General features: G+C 33.9%; 1 protein-coding gene across 3 annotated transcripts in view; it reads right to left on the reverse strand.

Moving 5' to 3' along the window:
• Positions 1 to 21,720, reverse strand: part of DNAH5 (dynein axonemal heavy chain 5) — a 383,566-nt gene that overhangs the window by 193,175 nt on the left and 168,671 nt on the right. For all 3 annotated transcript variants that reach the window (XM_021008643.2, XM_021008644.2, XM_021008641.2), the window contains exons 25-31: positions 19,630 to 19,848; positions 18,679 to 18,741; positions 18,000 to 18,238; positions 15,361 to 15,601; positions 12,739 to 12,938; positions 9,650 to 9,803; positions 912 to 1,075 (exon numbers count right to left, since the gene is read on the reverse strand). In XM_021008643.2, the coding sequence (XP_020864302.1) occupies positions 912 to 1,075; positions 9,650 to 9,803; positions 12,739 to 12,938; positions 15,361 to 15,601; positions 18,000 to 18,238; positions 18,679 to 18,741; positions 19,630 to 19,848 (1,280 nt within the window). The remainder of the gene's footprint in view (positions 1 to 911; positions 1,076 to 9,649; positions 9,804 to 12,738; positions 12,939 to 15,360; positions 15,602 to 17,999; positions 18,239 to 18,678; positions 18,742 to 19,629; positions 19,849 to 21,720) is intronic.

Raw genomic sequence — 21,720 nt, forward strand, 5'->3', positions numbered from 1 at the left:
TCTAATTACACTAGCATATTTATACTTACATTAATCATAATTTACATGTAATCCTTAAAGCATAGCCAGATAATATTCAGTCTTACTCAGATACACTATGTTCAGCTGTATATCATAAAATATTTTGCTCCTTCTGAGAATGTTTTTCAAAGAGGTATCTGAAACACATGTGACTGCTTAAGGTCCCTTGTGCCTCTAAGACCTACATTTTTATGATTCTATGAAAGAAATATCAAGAGGATCAGAATTTATAGTCATCTGAAGACAGATTAGGGTTTCAAACTATTTGTTTCATTTCCCCTTCAGGGAAGCTATCTTCTCACAAGCTTACACCTCTGAAAGGCTTGATGAAAGGCAGCTTTCTTTAGTTGATCAAATGCATCAATAAATTATTCAACAAATACCTATTTAACACGTATTAAGCACCCAAGTCTGCACTATATAATTTGGCATTCATTGTGTGGTATAAGGGTTTTTGTTTGTTTGTTGTTGTTGGCCTGCACCTGGCTTTCATCAGCTTGAGGAATTCCTCATATGGAAACTCCCTAAACTGATGCAAAGCATCAATCTAGCTGCAATTACAGTCTTCAAAATTTTCCAATAGCCTTAGAAAGCCAAGTGACTTGTCTATGGTCAAAGAGTGAGTAGACATCGAGGCAGAACTTGAACCCAAGTCTTTCTAACTCCAACCACTACTACTAACCTCTCTAACAGTTCCATTATTATGTTAGAATTACCTAGATATTGGCATGCTATGTTAATACTATAACTAAAAAAATTCAAGTCAGACTTAACACCTGAGCATATGATCAAGACATATTGAAATTATCTGGTTTTTTTAAGGCCTTAGAACTTTCCAGTTCTCAGGTTATCCTCATCCTATCAAGGTTAACTTGTACTATAAGTCTTACCCAGTAAGTGATTTCTGACAGATTTCCAGTTGATCTAATAAATGTGGCAATAGCTGCCCCATGGTTTCATCTCCAACACAACACTGTACTACATTTGGCATATCACGTGCCCGTGTCATGATCTTCACCCAGGATTTATCTATATTGGAAAAACACTTGGCTTCCTATTGGTATTTAAAAAAGAAAGAAAGTGAATTTACACAACTGTAGAAAGCAATTTCTATAGCATCTTATACATCTTGTCAAAGTTAATGTTTCTAAATACTTTTGTTTGTTTAGAAAGTACACCCAACTTCATGGATCTCTCTGTTTGTGAAATAGGAGAGTAAAAAGGGTCCCTTCCTACTATAAATCTGTTATCCTAATATCCTCAGTATATTTGGTAAGAAGCACATCACTCCCTTTCTGGTAGTAGGGTAGTGATCTCTTCTTTATTACTCCATGTCAGTCTCCACCTGTTTTTCCTCACCATGCTATATCATCTTCTACATTTATCTCACTCTCACACTCCTTGGTAGTTTCATATAAGAGTTAGAACACTAGAAAGCAAGTCAAAAAACTTGAATTCAAGCATGGCTTTACTACACACGTAGTAGCTAAGTGTTATAGTGAATAAAATGTTGGACTTGGAGTCAGGAAGCTGTGTTTCAATAATGACTTAATATCTGTGTAACCATGAATAAATCACTTAGACCTTATTTAGCCTAAGCTTCATCTTCTTTAAAACTGATACAATAATAGTATCTATTTCACAGGGTTATTTAAGATTCAAATGAGATAATATATATCAGAGCATTTTGCAAACCTAAACTGTTATATAAGTTTTAGCTATTACTAATTAGCATTGTGACCTTTGGTAGACAAATTATTAGCCCCTCTGAACCAGTTTCTTTATCAGGAAAACAAAGATTATATACGTGCGCTATAACAATAATAATAATAGCTAGTTTTTATATGATGATTTAAGTTTCTCCAATCATATTATATATAGGTAACCATATACCATATATAATATGTTTATATCAACATATGTATAGGAAATCTCATTTGATATTTACTTAACAGCCTTATAAGGTAGATGCTATTTTCTTCATTTTACAGATAAGGAAAATGAGACCAAAAGAATCCAAGCAACTTATCCAGGGTCATACAGCTAATAATTATCTAAGACAAGATTCAAACTCAAATGCTGCTGATGTCAAATCCAGAACTCTAGCCATTATACTACCTCTTAAGGAGTGATTTTAAGAATCAAATTAGAAAATGCATATAAGGCACTTTTTGAACCTTTGACTATAACAGGAATGCTAGTTATTGGCATTATTCATCATCCACTCACCCACTAAGTGACACAAATTTTCTTAGCACGAAAATAATTATAGCCTTTTTCATAGGCCATTCTCCGTACTTCTTTTAAATCTATCTTCCAGAAATGAAACAAGAAATAGAAAATAAAATATCAAGGGAGGAAAGAATGTCAGGGAGAAATGATACTTTAGAAGATAAGAAATCTTACTCAAGGACTTAATGCCCTGAAAATTAAATAAGCTGAACAGAAAATAAAAGCTCAATAGGACAAGCAATATTAAAACAAAATCAATCAATAGATTGAAAAAATAGAAATGTCTGTAATATAATATCAAAAACAAGAGACCTATAAAACAGGTTTATAACCTAAGCATAATCAGACCATCTAAAAATCATGACTAAAAGAAAAAATGGATACCATATATCAAAAAATCATGAATGAACATGATTTAGATTGCTTAGAAAAAGAGGACAGTGAGAATAGAAACAATCTACTAGTTGCCTCTTAAAAGAAATCCCAAAATAAAAGTCTCTCAGGAACATGAACACCAAAATCCATAGCTTTCATGTCAAAGTAAACATTGCAAAAAGCCAAAAATGAAGATTTCTTGTACCAAAGGGCTGTTGTCAGGATTGCAAAAGCTTTAACACCTACCTTTCTAAAATACAGGAATGCTTGGAATATGATATCCCAAAAAGCCAAAAAAAATAGAAGCTTAGAAACAAGAATAACCTATCTAGAAAGTATAATCCTATAAGGAAAAAAATGGATCTTTAATGAAATAAAGACTGTCCAGGCATTCCTGATGAAAAGGTATGACCTGAGCAGATAGTGTAAAATGAAAATGAAGGATTGAGACATATAGACAGGCACATACTTCGGTTCAATTGGAAGGGATTGTATTGGGATGGATTGATCACCTGGTAATAAGGACACAAGAAACAAATGTCTTTTTTGAATCCTTAAGAGTAATAAAGAAATAGGAAACAAGAATGACAGAGAGTCTGTGGGTGATGTGTTCTCTTTGGATGGTCTTGGGAAAAAACAGCAATGGGAGTGGTAGAGAACTATAGTGGGGAAGAAACTAGGAAGAATGAGAGGGAGATTATTACTTCACATAAAAGAGGGCATAAGATGAAGGGTATAAGTTGGAGGGATGGAGGAAACAGGCATCCCATTGTTATACAGAGAAATTAGCAAGTTAGACCCAGACTAATTTAAATTGTGGATTTTATTAACACACAGCTGCCAGTGGTATTCACATCCAAATCAAGCAGCCCCCATCAGTGGTCGAGCTAGGGTTTATATAGGGAGTATACAGGACAGGGAGGGGGATGGATCTTTGAAGTCTGGCAAGAGGAAGAATTTTTGGGCTGGTCAAGGACACCCCTCTCCCTCTGTCTAGACACGATAATGCTCTGCAACAAAGGAAAAAACTTTCTCACAATGGAGGCTTCCAGAGATATGATCTGAGAGCTGGGGCCTGAGCAGCCAGATAAGGGTCGTGCTGAGGCCCATGCATGAATACTGCTAAGCACAGTGTCCTTGGGCTGGGAAGTGGTTGTCAGAGATAGTGTTTCTGAGACTAGGGAGGCATTTTGGGGGCAAAAGTATAAGCACAAGCATCCGAGCACTCCATCATTACAGCTCAGAGATCACACAAACCAGACCAGGTGTCCTGGTTTCTGGTATAAACATAATTATCTAGAGCCATTATATTGCAAGTTTTCGTATCCATTTGTGTTGGAGGTATGGGCTGTGCTTAAGCTATGCAAGAGTACATTTCACTATTGTTTAGATTTAGGAGGAAAGAGGTCTAGGGCAAGATTAAGCAGCAACTTCTGCTTTCCATGGCCTAAAGGGTCCTACTACCTAAATGGTAAAATAATGTTCTTCATTACACCATTAACTTCATTTTCATCTGAACCAAAATATGGTTGAACATAATTACACAAACCCACACACAAAGACTGCAATATAGAAATAAAGTTCAATAGGGAAATGGCAGAGGACAGGAAAAAGGAATGGGAAATATAAAAAAAGAAGGCAGCATAGGTAAAAGAAAAAAAATCATAAGTAAAACAACCAGCATCAGAGGAGGGAAGATGTATGAAAGCTAAAAAAAAAAAAAGGAAAGTAATAAAGAGTAACAAAGTGAGATCAAGGCAGGGCAATGGAAAGAGAATAGTAACAACATGATAGGAGTCAACTGCTTCATTTACAACTAATAGTGTTAGGCAAACACCTTTTGTTATCATCTTCTAATTTGAAAAGAAGGGTATAGGAGCAAAGAGAAGATAAAGAGCAAGAGAATAGAATGGGAGAAAAAAAGATAATTAGCAATTACAAACTGTAAAAATAAATAGGATGAATTCATTTATAAAAAAGAAAAGGAGAGCCGAATGGCTTAGAAAACAACCCCCCCAAAAAAAATATTGTTTAAATGAAACAAACTTGAAATGTAAGATGCACACAGAATTGAAATGAGAGAGAATCTACTATGCTTCAGGGTCAAAAAAGCAGAACTAGCTATAATTATCTTAGATAAGTCTATAATAAATGTAGGCAATAAAAAAGAGGTAAGCAGGGAAGCTACATTTAGCTTAAAGACAATAAAGATAACGAATAAATTTAAATATGTAATATATCTGTACCCAAAAGCAATAGCATCTAAATATTTATAGGGAAATTTAATCAAATTACAGGGAGAAAGAGATGTTAAAACTATAATAGTTAGAGACCTCATTACAGACATTGTAAACCTACATAATCAGAAGAGGGAGGGGTTGGGATTACAGTGAGGGAAAAGTTAAGGACCTGAATAGAACATTAGAAAAGTTAGAATAAAAAAAAGAAAAACTAGAGGTAATTGATCTGTCACTTACTGAATGACAACAAAAAGAGTTTACAGATTTCCCAGTCATGCATGATACCTTTACAAAAATTGACTACATAAGAACATCACCTAAAATGTAAAAATGCATTTTTGCCATTCACAACACAATAAAAATTCTATTCCCCAAAGGTCCTTTAAAGAATTAATTACAAATTAATTGGGAAACTAACTTAATCTTAAAGAACTGGTATGTCAAAGAATAAATCAGAGAAACAATAGACAATTTCATAAAAGCAAATGACAATGAAATAACGTACCAAATGTATGGATGTAGCTAAAGCAGTCTTTAGAGGTAGAAAACATGCATGAGTAAATATTTTCATCAATAAAAGGGAGAAAGAACAAACTAGCACATCAGGCATAACACTTTTAAAAAATGGAAAAAAACAGCAAAGTAGAAATTCTGAAAATGAAGGACAGGATTAACAAAATTAAGTGCAAAAATCCATTGAATTGATGATAACCTGAAGTTCTTTCCTCAATTAATAAAATAGATTAACAGTTAGTAATTCTGATTTAAAAAGACAGAGAGAAATCAAAGTGTTCCTGTTAAAAATGAAAGAAGAGAATTCATAGCAATTATAGAGGAAATAAAGAATACTCTCAGAAATCACTATTCAACAAAATTTGTAACACAAGAAATGGAAGAATTCTTTCAAAAAGATAAAATACTCTGAATAACAGAAGACATCAATTATTTAAAGACACCACTATCAGAAAAAGATATTGAACAAGTCATCAATGAAGTCTCAATGGGGAGGAAAAAAAATCTCAGGATCATATAAATTTGCAAACGAATTCTATCAAATATTCAGAGACCACTTAATTCCAATATTATCTAAATTGCGTGAAAAAGTAGGAAAAGGATCTTTCCAAACTCTTCTTACAATAGAAATACAATATTGATATATAAACTAGAGAGAAATAAGAAAAAAAAATATGGACTAATATCCCTAATACACAATGATGGAAAATCTTAAATAAAATATTAGCAAATAGTCTATGACAAAATATTTAAAACATTATTAACCACAATCATGTGGGATTTATAAAATAATACAGGGTTATTGCAATATAAGGACAAATATTTTTAAAAACAATACTAATAGCAAAACTTATTCTTTTAAAAATAGGTGTTTATATCAATAGATGCTGAAGAGGTTTTTCAAAAAATTCAACATCCATTTCTGTTAAAAAATAAAAACACTAGAAAGCATAGTAAGAAATGGGCTTTCCTTTAATACGATAAATATTACCCAACAAAAATCAAGGGCAAACATGATATGTAATAGAAAATAATTAGAGGTTTCCAAATAGTTCAGGTAAAGCAATCATGTCCATTATCACCATTACTATTTAATAGAGGTAGTAATGTTAGCTATAGCAATAAGGAAAAAAGTTAGGAAATAAATATAGGCAAAAAGGAAACAAGGAAACAATGTTATCACTTTTCACAGATGATTTGTTGGACTATCTAGAAAACCTAAAGAAGTCATCTAAAAATTAATAGCATTAACAAATTCAGTAAAGTTTCAATATGTAAAATGAATCATGAAGATTCCTCTATTTTACCAACAAAGCCCAGCAAGAAGAGAGATGAAGAGAAATAATCACAGATATAAAATATTTGGCATCTATCTAACTGAATATAATAACAAAACTCTCTTTACAGAAATAAATGCAGATCTAAATAATTAGAAAAAATGCTAATTGCTCATTTTAAAGTTGTCAATAAAAAGTTACAATTCAACCTAAATTATTCACTTATTAATTGACATGCAAATACATCAAAGAATTATTTTTGTAGAGTTAGAAAAAATATAATAATGAAATTCATCTGGAAAACAAAAAGTCAAGAATCTCAACAGAAATGTTGAAAGAAAAAGTAGGAAGGAAGGAAGTCTGAGTAACAGATCTTAAACTATATTACAATACAATATTCATCAGAACGATTTGTTACAGATTAAAAAATAGAGAAGTTTGAAGTGGAAATATTAGATATGCAACACACAGAAGAAAGCAAATACAATAGCATAGTGTTTGATAAATCTGAAAAAGTCAGTTAATGGGGTACAGATCTACAGTTCAGTAAAAACTACTGGAAATTTTGGGGAAAAAATCCAGAAATTAGGTATAAACAAGTAACTGGGAGCAAAATTTTACAGGTTTCTGTGGTAAAGGTTTCTATCCAAGACATAAAAGGAACTGATTCAAATTTATAAGAACTCTCCAATACATAAATGGTCAAAGAACATGAGCATGCAGTTTTCAAGAAAAGAAATAATTCCAAGCTATCAATAATCATATAAAAATATTCCAAATCACTAATAATTAGAGAAATTACAATTAAAGCAACTCTGGGATTTCATCATACATATGCATCAGGTTAGTACAGAAGACAAAACAGGAAAATAAGAAAGCTTGGGGAGGCTATGGTAAAACAGGCACACTAATGCAGTATTGGTGGAGCTGTGAAAAGGTTCAGTCATTTTGGAAAACAATTTGTACTGTGCTTCCAAAATTACTAAACTCTCCATATACTTTTGGATGAGTGATACCACAACTAAACTTAAACTACAAAGAGATCCAAGAAAGAGGAAGTGAACCCATATGTATGAAAATATTTATAATGGTTCTTTTTGTATTAATATAATGGAAACTGAGGGACTATCTACCTATTGGGAAATAATTAAATAAATTAGAGTATATGAATATTATATTAATATGGAATATTATTGTACCATAAACGATGGTGGTGAAATAGACAGTTTCAGAGGACATTGGAAAGACCTACTTAAAGAGTAAAGTGAGCAGAACTAGAAGAACAATTCATACAATGACAATATTATTAGGAAAAACAATGTTGAAAGGCATTAGAAGTCTGATCAATGCAATGACAAATTATGGTTACAGAAGGCTGATGACAAAACATGTCACCCACTTTATGGCAATGAGATGAAGAAGCACTCAAAATGTAGAATGAGACATACAGTTTTGGATGTGATAAATGAGGGGATTTTATTTGCTTGTCTATGATATATTGAGGGGCTGTTTTACTTTTTTGTTCAATTTGAGGTACAACTGAAGGGAAAGAAAATGTTTAATTGAAAAAATACTTAAAGTATTTTAAACAATAAAAAATCACAAAAGAAAAAAATTAAACCCTCTTTTATTCTTTGAAATTATGTAAGTGGGTATGGAAAAAAAATGGAGTTTTCTTCTTCCAACAGTTACAAAGAAGAAATGGAACCACGTCCTTTCATGAATGCCAAAACTGCTTTACCATTTGTAGTGGAATCTTTTCACTGAATGAATAGGCAGAGTCTATAACCCTACTGTCCTAACGTCTCCTACCACACAACTCAGATATGCTTTTGGTTTAAACCACCCAGTTCTGGTTAAGACTGGCTGCTGAAACTCTTAGCAGCTTACTGATGCAACAAAGTTATAAATCTATAGTCCTCAACCTGAGTAGGTCTTTCTGGCTAATTTTTAGAGACCGTCCTTTTGCTACTATTCCATGTTTCCTGAATCCATTGCCCTGCAGCTACCATAGCAAACTCTTTTTCCTAAAATTTTATATAAACACAAGATCCCAGTGGTTCTGGGCCTTTGACCAGAAAGCACATCTTACTATTCATTTTGGCCACTACCCACTGTACTCTGCCTCCTGTAGCATGGGACAGTGGGGACAAGGGGACTATTCCTGGATTTATTCTATGTTATGATTGGCTTCAAGAATCAATAAATCATTCCAGCCCAGCCTACGGTCCTTACACAACAATCACCAAAATTCTACCCTAAATTTATATGCCAATTATGTTATAGCACTTGTGTCTGCCTACCATCCGAAGGTCTGATAGCAGGAACAGGTTGGATTAATCCTATCTCTTTTACATTAAGAAGGGAAATTAAATACCATACTAAGGTAAAATTACATTCAAGTTTTTAAGTTTCAAATGTATTATAAAAACACTTTGATTTCATATACAATTCAAAAGAATGTACTGAGATGTAATGAAAAACTTTTTTAAAAAAATACAATTAAGCATCTCAAAATACACTCCATGTATGTTTAACCTGATTACAGCAATTTGAGGAGGAAAAAAATGCTCTTGATATGTTTTATGTGGGAGAGGTAGTATCTTTTTTGTATATTTTCAACCCACAATTTTATATTCTAGATGCAATTAAGTGTCATACCCTTCATTATTTTAAAATGTTACTTCTATAAGAATAAATTACCATAACTTCATCAAGATAACGTCTCCATAATTCCATAGTCTTCTATATTCTAGATTAACATTTTCTGACGATCAGTCATGCAACTATTCCTTACTTTGTTATTTTCCTTCATTCCCACCTTCTACCAATATGCAATATTCTCCACTTCCTCCTTTCCTTCCTCTACCTCACAAAAAGATAAAGGGACGTCAACGGATATGAGTCTTGGCTACTTTTCTTTATAAGGTGTTTTTCAGTATTTCATATTTCTGTCACCAAAAAAACTAATAAACCATAAACTTCAACAACCTTCGGCAGCTGTTTGGCGATGTCTCCTCCCACAAAGACAGCTTCTAAATAAATCCACAAGTTCTGCACTGTCATCCAGTTTTCAATGATGTCAGTTGTGTTGGAAAGGTATTGTACCCATTTTTGAATCTGTGCCTTGAATGGAATGTTATACCTAAAAGAAGAAATATTTTAAATCTATATTTTTCTCAAATCCAAAGGTAAAAAAAAATTTTTACTTGCTCATGCATCTAATTTGCCTTTGGACTCAGCAGTAGCATACAGTGCACTGGTATCTTTCTACAAGTGACTTTCATGCCCTTTTACCAGAGTGGGAAACCTTCAATCTGTGAGCTTAATATGGTTCTTATGTAACTATCATTTTATATTATCAAAGTACCATACTCCTGTTTGAAATGGGGAGTATAATTCACTCCTTCCCAACTCAACTTGAGACAGAACAATAAGTCTCAGGAAATAAGAACTCACATGTCATGGCTGAACTGAGGAGGTGGCTTATGGTTTACAAGTTTGACCCCCTTGAGGCAAAGCCTACTTGGAAAGGAGCTTATTTCTATTCGCCCTTCAATCTCACAGAGAGCTTGGAAAATCAGTTACAGTGAACTCTTCCTGGTAGGCAGAGAATTAAGTAGCAGTATCAAGCAATCTGTCTGCTTCACTCTTTCTCTCTGTCTCTCCCCCTCACATTGAAACTGGGTCTTCATAACCTCATGTCATTATACACAAGGTAATCTAATTCCACTCTATTTACAGGAATGCTTGTGCATCTAGATTCTTTAGAGCTGCTGTTAAAAATTATATTTATTCCTTGCATAAAGTAATTTTTGTGCTGTTAGAGATCCCTAGAAGTCCATATGCTTCCTAGTCATTATTAAACATGACTATTTTCATTTTAAATATGATATTATTAAATATATGGACTCTGTTCAGAAAATTTGTTTATTCTGTGGAATTCAGTCTGCCAAGAGTATAATTGACTATGATTAAATAGATACCTAGTTGAAGAAAACACCGGCTTGAAGAAAACACTAGCCTTTAACAGTTGGGCAGAGAATATTGGCATGGAGTTTTAAAGTGAGGATTACTCAACATTTCTGCTAGAGAAACATAGGTGGTATCTATAATACCACAAAATAATTTGGGCCTTTCAGCATACAGCCTCTAAAGGTTTGAAAATAAAGAGTAGCTGAAGAGTTGAAAGAAGGGATCGACTAATTAGCATCCCAAAAGACAGTCATAACAGGACTATATGAATAGAGCAAATAGTTTATAAATACTCTCTAAAACCCACTAGATGGCTGCTTTTCTATCTACTTCCTTCCAAATGATTTATTGTCCTTTTGCTTTTCCTTTCCATTCCTTTCCCTTCTTTTCCTTTCCTTTCTCCTTCCCATCTATAGCTTCCTTAATTGTATTTAAATCAGATTTAAAATATAACCTAAACTGTTTCTTAATCTTTTTTTTTTTGCATCATGGATCCTTTTGGCATTCAGGGGAAGTCTATGGATACTTTTTCAGAATAAAGTTTTTTGAAAGATATGCTAAATTTCAGTTAGAAGCAAATATGAAGGTTTTGTTGTCCCATTCAATAATGTTTCCTATTCAAGTTCAAGGACACCCTGAAATATAACCACAAATTTCTTGGGCATCCCTGGACCCCAGGTTAAGAACTCCTGACTTACATAATGTTATATATTTTTTAAATTTATGTTTTCTAGTTTTAATTTTAAAATCAGATAAATTTAAATACTTTTCTTCCCCCTTCTTTCCAAAAACATGAAATTAGTCAATTGATTTTAATTTCTATGGCCTTCAATTTACTATTTTCTATGGATTGAAGATCATCACTTGGGGGAAGGGAGGAAGGTTCACTGATATAGACCATTCTTGAATAACCAAAGCTGACGTGGTTTGCTTTCCTTTCTCAAGTATATTATCTCCTATTAGTCCTTTTTGGACTCCCTGCTTTTTGCAGCCAAAATAACAATTCTTTAAACCCTAAGTAGACCAAATTCAATATTTTCAGAGGAAATAGCTTGCTTGAGAAGTGCTGCCTTGCATAGTTGTCAAACACTTAGATGTTTAAGATAAAAAGGAAATAATTGTTTTTCCTCTGGCATCAGTCGAATCAGGGACTCAGACTTCCTCCGTTGTTGAACTACTAAAGAAAAATAAAAGCCATCTGAAGTTATCAAGTGAACTGCTGTAGGCAACTCAGCTTGGAAAATGACTTGGAGTCAGAGAAGATAGTCACATCCTTACTTAACTACTTGCCATCTATGTGACCAAATTACTTATATTCTCTGAACCTCAGTTTCCTCATCTGTGAAATGATAAGGATAATCACTAAAATAGTTTATGACCCTAATATACTATAGTTCTAGATATGTAGTCTGTATAATTCAACATGTATTTGTTATACCATTAAAAAATCAAGGTAAGTTATTAATTTTTACCAAAAGTATTTTGTATATCTGAATAAAGAGGATTTTTTCCCCCTCTGGATTCATGTTCTCATGAACGAGTAAATGGAATGGTAATATTTTCCATTTTCAGGACCACTAGCTGAAACATTTTCCATATTGGATGATGACGCTAAAATTCATGCCCACTCTGGAATCAAGCCAGTAGATCAATTTGGGGCAACACAAGGTTTTTATGTAAAACTGGAGCATTCAGGGAAACAGTGTGATAGTCAGGAAAGACTACTGGCTTGGGAGTCAGAAGGTTCAAATCCTGCCTCAAACTTTTGATTTGTGTGATCTTACCTAAATCTCTTCATCTCTCTAGGCTCAAGTTTCCTCCACTGTAAAATGAAAGGAAAAATGCCCCCCCACCCCAGGGGCTTTCAGAGGGGGCTTTCAGAGAATCCAGCCACTGGAGGATAATGATATAAGAATGGCACAAACTGAAGTGTCACTTGAAAGCACACTTGCATACGGATGTTAGCATTAAAATAAATGTTTGTTTGAAATATTCAAAAAATATTTGATATCTGGGAGGGGCTTACAAAAGTTTTTCATTTTCCTTAAATTGTTTGGTTTTTTTTCCATTTTTTAGCTCTCATGAAAAGAAAATGGCTTTGTTACCTGTTACTCATTAAGGAACCCAGCATCATCAAGCTGTCTTCCATGCTGGCTATAATTTCTGCTGTACTATCCCCTCTTAAGAGAAGTTCACCACGGTTTTTAAAACTGGCAAATGTAAAGGTTTTGTTGTCCCACTCAATAATTACTTGTTTCAGTTTTTGTTCAATGTCCCTCTCCTTCACTGCACTGATACAAATGTCCTGTCAAAATAGAAAATGCCCATTTAAAAAAAATTGAAACTTTCAATAAATCACAAATTTTCCATTCACAATTGAAGTCATAGCAAGGAGGTGACCCTGTTTCTCTAAAGCTAAAACACATTGTGGCAGGTATCTACCAAGCTGGAAAGGTATTGAGATAGGGCCTTGTAATGAATTGCTTGTCTCTCATCTGAGGACCAGTCTATCTAAGTCTGAGAGGCAAACTGACAGAGAGAAAGAGACAGACAGAGAGAGAGAGAGAGAGAGAGAGAGAGAGAGAGAGAGAGAGAGAGAGAGAGAGAGAGAGAGTCCACATTTATTAAGTACATATGTGTCAGGCACTGTGCTAAACACTGTAATTCAAATATAAGAAATTGAAACAATCCTTACTCTCAAAGAGCTTATATCATAATACAAGAAGACACATAAGGGAAGCCCTTGGCTGGGTACAGAAGCAGGAGCAAGTCACGAAGATGGCTGGAAAATGAGGTAGAGGCTTAGATCCAGGGAAGATGTGAAAGCTAGCCAATCACAGCCCAGAATGGTTGCAGAGCAAAGACCAAAGTTCAGAGGTGAGGTGGGGGTTAGAAATGACAGATGGAATTTAGAAGATATGAAATGTAGATGACTGAAGAGATATCATTATCAAACTAGATGGTAATGAACTCTTGCAAAAGACTGCCCTTCAGGTCCTAATCTTTCTCCTGGAAGATTGCAATAGACTAACTGGTTTCCCTGCCACAATTCTCTCTTCAAATCCATCCTTTTCCACATAACTAGCAAGACAATACTCAGAAAACACAGGTCTGAAAAAGTCACCCTACTCCCTCTAAATGTAACAATGGCTCACTATTGTCTCTAGGACAAAACTCTTTTTGTTATTAAAGTCCTCTTCAAAATGGATCCAAACTTTTGAGATTGATCATACACTGCTCCCCTTCACACACTCTACAATCCAATCAAACTGAGCTTCTTGGTATTACTCACATATAAAATTCCATCATCTATCTCAGTGACTTTGCATAGTCTCTCTGGAATATGATCCATCTCCTCTGCTTCTTAGGATCCCTAGCTTTCTTTAAAACTTAACTCAAGCAATATCTCTTACATGAGGCCTTTCGTGATTTCCCTCCTCCCCTCAACTGCAAATGCTGCTTCTCAAGTTACCTTGAATATAATATCTATATATAATATGTGTATAATAAACTTACATATATGCATTTTTTTCTGATAGAATGTAAGCTCCTTGAGAGCAGGTACCATTTTATTTTTGTCTTTGTATCCCCAGCACCTAGCACAATATCTGGTACACAGTAGGTATTTAATGATATATAGAGGTTATGGTATTCATGAATGATGTTTCTACATGGAATCCTTGAATTATTTTTTAAAATAATCCTCTATTTATTCAGGCAATGGTAGTTTTTGTTTGGGTTTTTTTTTTTTTGCATATAGATGTCAGGAAACATTTTAGTCTTCCAAATCCAAAATTGTGGTGCAATTAACCACGTACTTATGATTTATGGAATTTCTATTTATAAAATATTATATAAAATTCCTGTAATCTAGAATAATTTGACCTGAGCTTTGAAGTAATCTTGGGATACTGAGAGTCAAAAATAAGGAAGGAATACATCCCAGGTATGGGGGACAACTTGTGTAAATGCAAGGAAACAGTAGTTAGAAAATTTTGCATGATAAAGAGCAGATAGGTCTCTTTGTCCGGACCAAAGAGAGTGTGAAAGGGAGTAATGTATAAGTGTGAAAAGGTAGGCTGGAGACAAATTGTGAAGGGCTTTAAGTAACTAGAAGAGAAGTTTTTATTGGATTCTAGAAACAAGAAGGAGAATACTACAGGTTTCTGAATAGTGAAGTAATCAGAAATACATTAAGAACTTCACTTTGTCAGCTATGGGAAGGATACATTAGAGGGGAGAGACTTGAATAAAAACAAGTCAGGAGGTCTACATAATATTATAGGCAAGGGATGATAAAGATCTAAACCGGAAAGTGGGGGAAGGGGTAGACAGGTATACAGAAAGACTCAGAGAAACGAAATGTTATAGAGGTAGAATCAACAATGTTTGGCAACTAATAGAATATGGGGGGGGGGGGTTGGGTAAAAAAAAAATTGAAGATAATTCTAAACAAATCTAGTAGTTTCTCTAGTAAACCATAATGCTATAATGGTATGTGGAAGGTGGTAAGTTTCTGTTTGAATTCATTCAAATTAATACTTAGAAAGTACCACTAGCAACAAAGATTAAATTGAGAATTCAAGCACAAGCTTATTTGCCCAATAAAACTATTCTCTTTTTCATTTTCCTAGCTACATTTGCCAATCCAACACTTTATATTTGAGAAATGTGCAAAGACATTCCATTTTCCCACCCAATCTCACATCACTTCCTGCCAAAAATACCTCTATTTCTTCTTTGTATTTCAGAAGAGGTGCATCCATGATGTTTCTCAATTTGAAGGTCTCATTCTCTACATGAAAACTATGGCCAGTGAGTGCTGTAATCCTTTTCCAGTGTCGATCCATCATGGCTGTATTTGACATGTGTTCCAACAGTGGACAACACTCATTGAAGTCATCAATAGTCTTCTTTAGGTCCAGAAAAGCTTGCCAGTCCTTCAAAGCACGAGGAAGTTTACGGCACCTATAAGAGAAAACCAGTAGAGAAGACTAAACATGTCTGACCTATTTTTATTTCCATCTCATCTTTTTATAGCTAGCAAGGAAAACTACACTAAATCCAGATTTACAATTATCTAGAGGTATGCCCTGAATGACACTGCTCTAATCATAGCCATTTCACAATAATTACCTTAATACAAAAGTCCCAATATCCAAGAAAACCAACTACATTATCATTTGGTCATTCACCCATTTAGGACTTTGTTCCTGTGGAATCAACTGTCCTAATCACTTTGTTTTATCTAATGCCTTTTCACAGAGCAGATTATGACTTTAGGTAGGCCTTATATGCATTACATATGCACTAATTTGGCTCTGTCATAACAAATGTGGCATTACATTACTAAGACTATATGTTACAGAGGACCAGTCTTCATAGAAGGAAACCAAGATAATGATTGGAATGACTTTTTCCAAGGAATTATTTTTAGAAAGATACTAGGACCTTGTACACCTGAGTGTGTCAAGTAGGATGAAATGGCTACTCTTTCCCAATCCCATCCCAAAGGCCACATGAGGCAGTATGTTATAATGAAACTGTGTTAGACTTGGAGTCAGATGGCTTAGGTCCAATTCTTTGCTCCGATATTTACTAGTTATATGACCCTAGGCAAGCCACCTAATCTCTCTCTGAGCTATAGATTCCTTATTTATAAAATGGAGATTCAGTTAGAATGAGAAGAAATAGTGGGCACATGTAACCACTACCTTCAACTATCTGAAGTTCTCTCACATGAACTAAGGATTCAGTTTGTTGTACTTGGCCCAAGGAGAAAGAACTAGGAACAATGGGTGAAAATTACAGAAAGGTAAATGTAAGCTCAATTTAAGGGAAGACGCTCTAACAATTAGAAGTATCAAAAAATAAATACGGTGAGATCACTTGCTAGGGATGCCATAGAAGAGATTTTATTCAGGTATGGCCTGGATTAGATGACCTCTGATGCCTCTTCCAAATCTAACATTTGCACTTCCAGTGTCTCAGGGTAGTTGTTAAGGAAGTGTTTTATAAGCCTTAAACAGCATAAAGTTTACCTAACAGCATGTCTTCACAATTTAAAGTATATGTCGGGGGCTAGGTGGTACAATAAAGTGATGGGCCTAGAATTAAGACCTGAGTTCAAACTAGGCCTCAGACACTAGCTACCTGTGTGACCTGGGCAAGTCATTTTACCTTTTCCTCAAATGTAAAATGGGGTTAATAATAGCACCTACCTCCTAGGATTGTTGTAAGGATTAAATGAGTTAATTTTTGTAAAGTGCTTAGCACAATGCTTGGCACACAGAAGGTGCTTAATAACTGCTTATTCTGTCCATGACTTAAGTGATAAAAGGTAGACAATATATTGAAATTCTATATAATAAAACCTCTTTTTAATATCTTTAGATTGCTCAAGGTCAAAATGAAAAGAAATGAGATTTATGGGGGAGTATTAATTAAGTTTAATCCTATAAAATGATAGAGCCTCAAGGAAGAAAATATCCTTTATGGTACTGATTTTAACGGATGATTTCCATTATGATTTATACTGAGAATACTCCTGCCTGTAACCCTCCCCATTTTCATTTCCATCTCTAGCTCTAATTACAAATGAAATTAATAGTACCAATGTCTCTGGAAGATATCATTTGACTTCCGAAGTTCATCTCATCAGAAATATATATATATACACATACACACATATATATACACACACATACATACACACATACATATATATATATGTATGTGTGTATGTATGTATTTGTATGTGTACATGTATGTGTATATGTATTTACATGTGTACTGTATATGTAGTGTGTATGTACATATACATGTACATTCACATATACACAATTACATATATATATATATATATATATATATGTGTATATATATATATATATATATTTGTGTATATATCCAAATATATGGTGGGTCCTCTCCAATTAGAAAATATCTGACTTGTGTATGTGTGTCCCCAGTATACTATTTGATTGTTAGCATTTAATAAATACCTATTCATCCATCCTTATTATAACATTGTATAAATATGTAGGAGAATCTATAAATTCTTATCATGTTAACAGATCTTTTAACATGGATTTCTAATATTTGAAAAGTTTATTTAAATGAAGACAAAGTGTTGAAAAAAATTGAAATATTTCATTCAAGTTTAAAAGATTCACCATTCATATGGAGATAATGAAATAAATACTGTTTGATGATTGTTTTGACAATGGTACAATAAAAAATGCTTCTCAAAAATCTGTTATTAAAAAAAGATGGAAAGAAAACATGATTTAAGAAGAAAGTCATTAAAGTTTAAGAACTCTAGGGGCTCTTGTGGCATACATGTCAAACTGTTGTCATTCCTCACCTGTTCTGGAATTCTAGAAGGTCATTGTTTATTTTTTCAGTATTCACTTCTGACCAAAGCATATCATAATATCCGTTGACAGTGTTAATGACACTGTTGTACAAGCTGTAGATTTTCTGGAGGAGATTAAGCTGCTTCTTGATCTCAAGGAGCTGAGGATACTGAGTCACAGGAAGCCCAAAAAGCTCTTCTCCTCCCGTGAAAGTGACATATTTGCGAAATACATTGTCAAATCGAGTCTAACAAAAATATAAGTGAAAAGCTGCTTAAATGATTTCCAAGGAAAATTTTAAAAAACTTATGGCATACCTAAAATAAGGCATTAGCTAACAGGTACATCATTGGTACATTGGTAACAGGTACACGTATATTTCCACATTTAATTATTAACTGCCCCCAAAATCACTTTTCACTTAAATACATCTTCACATAACTTATCATTTCTATTTGCTTATTCATACAATAGAGATGATATAAAAATATCATGTCTACTTTTCTAATTACTGACAATTTAAATTATTTTAACAAGATTATGTATAATATTACACAGATCAATACACATACAATATTAGAAAGTCTTTTACTTCTATTTCTTGGTTTAAAAAATAGAGTGCAACTGAAAAGACTTAAGATACAATAGGCTTTTTTCTTCTACCACTAAACACATGAGAAAGATTACCTGGAATATAATAAGTCTATCACTGGCTTCCTGGGGCTCTAGACCAGCAGCCATTGGACCATTCTGAAACACAGTTAAGATAAACAGTTAATAATGTATGCTATTTATATAAGAAAATGTCAAGCATTAGAAGAAGCCTTGGTTTCATTTAATACTGTTCTATGCTTTCAGTTTTTATTTTAAGGAACATAATATTTGGATCATGCTTACAGTAAAAGGAATAAAATTAGCATTACTATTACTTTACCTAAGAAAGCTTAAAATTTAAAGTGCATATTACTTCCTCTTTTCTGGGAAGTGATCTTTGCAACATAAATGGGAAGGGAGATGGGAAAGACATGGACTATTCTGGTTTTTTTCTTTAAAAAAAAGACAAATACAGTTTTGAACTGAGAAACAAAGACAACAGAACGTCACAGGTTCTTGTCTCTCCATTGTACTAGAACATGCATCATTTTTTCTAACACATCACTCATAATAAGCTCTGTAGTTTTTAGCCCAGTGTCAAATAGGGTTCAGAAATATTACGCTCTGCTTCACATATTCATTGGAACTTGAAGGTATAGGAAAGGAAGGGGCTGACATAGAACAGAATATTCAATCCTATTAAAAGAAACATTGCTGCCAAAACTTTTTCCATATACTTTTCGGAAAACTCTCCAATGTCTTCCATGACCTAAGTGATAAAAGGCAGACAGTATGTTGAAATTCTATAGTAAAACTCATTTTTAATCCCTTTAGACTTCTCAAGGTCAAAATAAAAAGAAATTAAATTTATGGAGGAATGTTAATTAAATCTAATCCTAAAGAAAAAAAATTATAGAAACTTAAGGCAGAAAGAATCCTTTATGGTATAGATTTTAAGACTCATTATTTTAAAATAGCAATCCTTTTTGGGAAAAAAAATCTCCCTTTCCTAATAAATACATACATAGAAAATTAGTTTAGTACCATTTCATAGTCTGAATAGAACTGATTACACTCTTCAACAAAAGTTTCTACAGTACTAATAAGTTCTCTTCTGAAATTTGGCTGCAATGTGAATAATTCATGCTGAACTTCACTTGATCGGGCCAAAATCTTCTCCCAAGTATAACGCAGAGTATCAACTTTTTCCATTTCCTCCTTTGCCACCAAGAGTCCATATTTGTTAAGCAGAGCATAGGATTCCTACAGACCAAAAAAAAAAAAAAGCATCACGAGTTACATATATCAAAGCATAAAAACATTTCCTCAATAAAATTATGATAGAAAGAAATTACACCAAGGATGTAGTATACTTTACTACTAGTATACTACTACTAGTAAACTTTAACCATTAAGAGCCAGAAACAGACAACATATGTAACTAAGTCCTGCTCTTGCTACCAAATTCAATGAACAGGAAAAAAATGAAAGAATGAAAAAATGAAAGTATGTGAATGTAGCATACATAGAGGAGGGAACAGGAAAAGGGACACTTTTGCAGGCAAAAAAGTAGGCATCCAGGCACCACCTAAGCATCTTGAGATCTGCATTTTGATGCCCTGGGGAAAACTGGAATTCACAGACATTCAATTTCAAAGCCACACTTGGGGAGATTTAAAACGCAGTTGGAAAGTCAAAGGATAAGAGACATAATGAGAAGGGGATATAGCTAGGCAGAATCTACAGAAGTAGATCTTAATGAGAGTGTTATAAGAATCAGGCACCTAAGGATATCTTTCAGTATTTACTCCAGGACTGGGAACTGAGTGTGGCAGGCTAGTCTCAGGCCTACCCTCACCTGCCACCCCAGGGATCACAGAATTTGGACTTATCCTGGTGAACTCCCATTTGTTTTAGAAGTATGGAAAACTTCTTTCTCTCCATCTCCCCTCTCCCTACTTCAACTGGGCTCACCTGATTTATGTTCCTAATTTTTTTCACCATGCTTTATTTCCCATGTTGTTTATCCTGTTTCCTTTCACCCCACCAAAAAGTTTGATGATTTATGAAATGTTGTCTATGGCCTAATTATACAGTGTAGATCACAAAGGGTATTAATGGAAGGGATAGGGGCTACTTGAAATCTACACATAAAGAAATATTAGATCAGAAGAGTTAAATTTGTTCCAGTAATCAGACATAGCACTGATCCAGGGGTTCTGGGTATTAAATTTCACTAATAACCAGTATTAAGAATTGGTAATTTTTAAAATTCTACAAAGTTGCAGGAGCATCCCTGCAATGCCTATATTGAAAATCACCAGTTTATCTCTGACGTCTAAAAGGCTGGATACATTGAACTAGGGTGGTTTGGGCAATTTGAATTGTCCAAGGAATGGCTAGGGAACAGAAGTATATGTAGTCTCACCACTGAGGCAGCCCCACACTCAGGAAAATATATGGTCAGAGGAAAATCAGCCCTTCACCATTTCTGCTGCAAGAAGGAAATGAAGAGAGAAGTTCTGCCTTCTACCGCACCACCTAGAGTTTATACAATAAAAATCTTTTGCCATTTAACTCATCCTCCAAGGCATGACATGTCTTATGAGATTCTCTAGTCCACTTTAGAGATTTATGACATCAATTGTTTCAGGGTTTAAGGGAACTGAGGAAAAGGAAAACCAGAAATCTCTGTCAGGATACTTCCCTAAAGTGGAATTCAGGAATTGTGAGGACATTGTCCATCCTGATCATTAGGTGGATTCAATAATGTAGCTAACAACTTGGTGGTAAGTCTAGTGTTACTAAATTATACAACAATTGCAATTTTTATTGCTTTGATTTAAAATAATGGATCCTTTAGACCACTTTTGATAAAATATCTTCATCAAGGTTCACACACACACACACACACACACACACACACACACACACAGAGCTATTATTTTCATATCCCTAAAAAACAACTACAGAAAAGTAATATCTTTTAGTCAAGAGAATTATGAACTATCAGGCTTATTGGGAATAAAGCCTATTGTAATTAAAGATTTAATTATCATCTAATTTAAGGAAATTTATTTTTATTACTTAAAAGTATATAAATTAATCCGTAGTAACTACTAGATTACTACTACT

Source organism: Phascolarctos cinereus, unplaced genomic scaffold (genome assembly GCF_003287225.1).
Source record: "Phascolarctos cinereus isolate Bilbo 61053 unplaced genomic scaffold, phaCin_HiC Scaffold_4;HRSCAF=312, whole genome shotgun sequence".
Lineage (NCBI taxonomy): Eukaryota > Metazoa > Chordata > Mammalia > Diprotodontia > Phascolarctidae > Phascolarctos > Phascolarctos cinereus.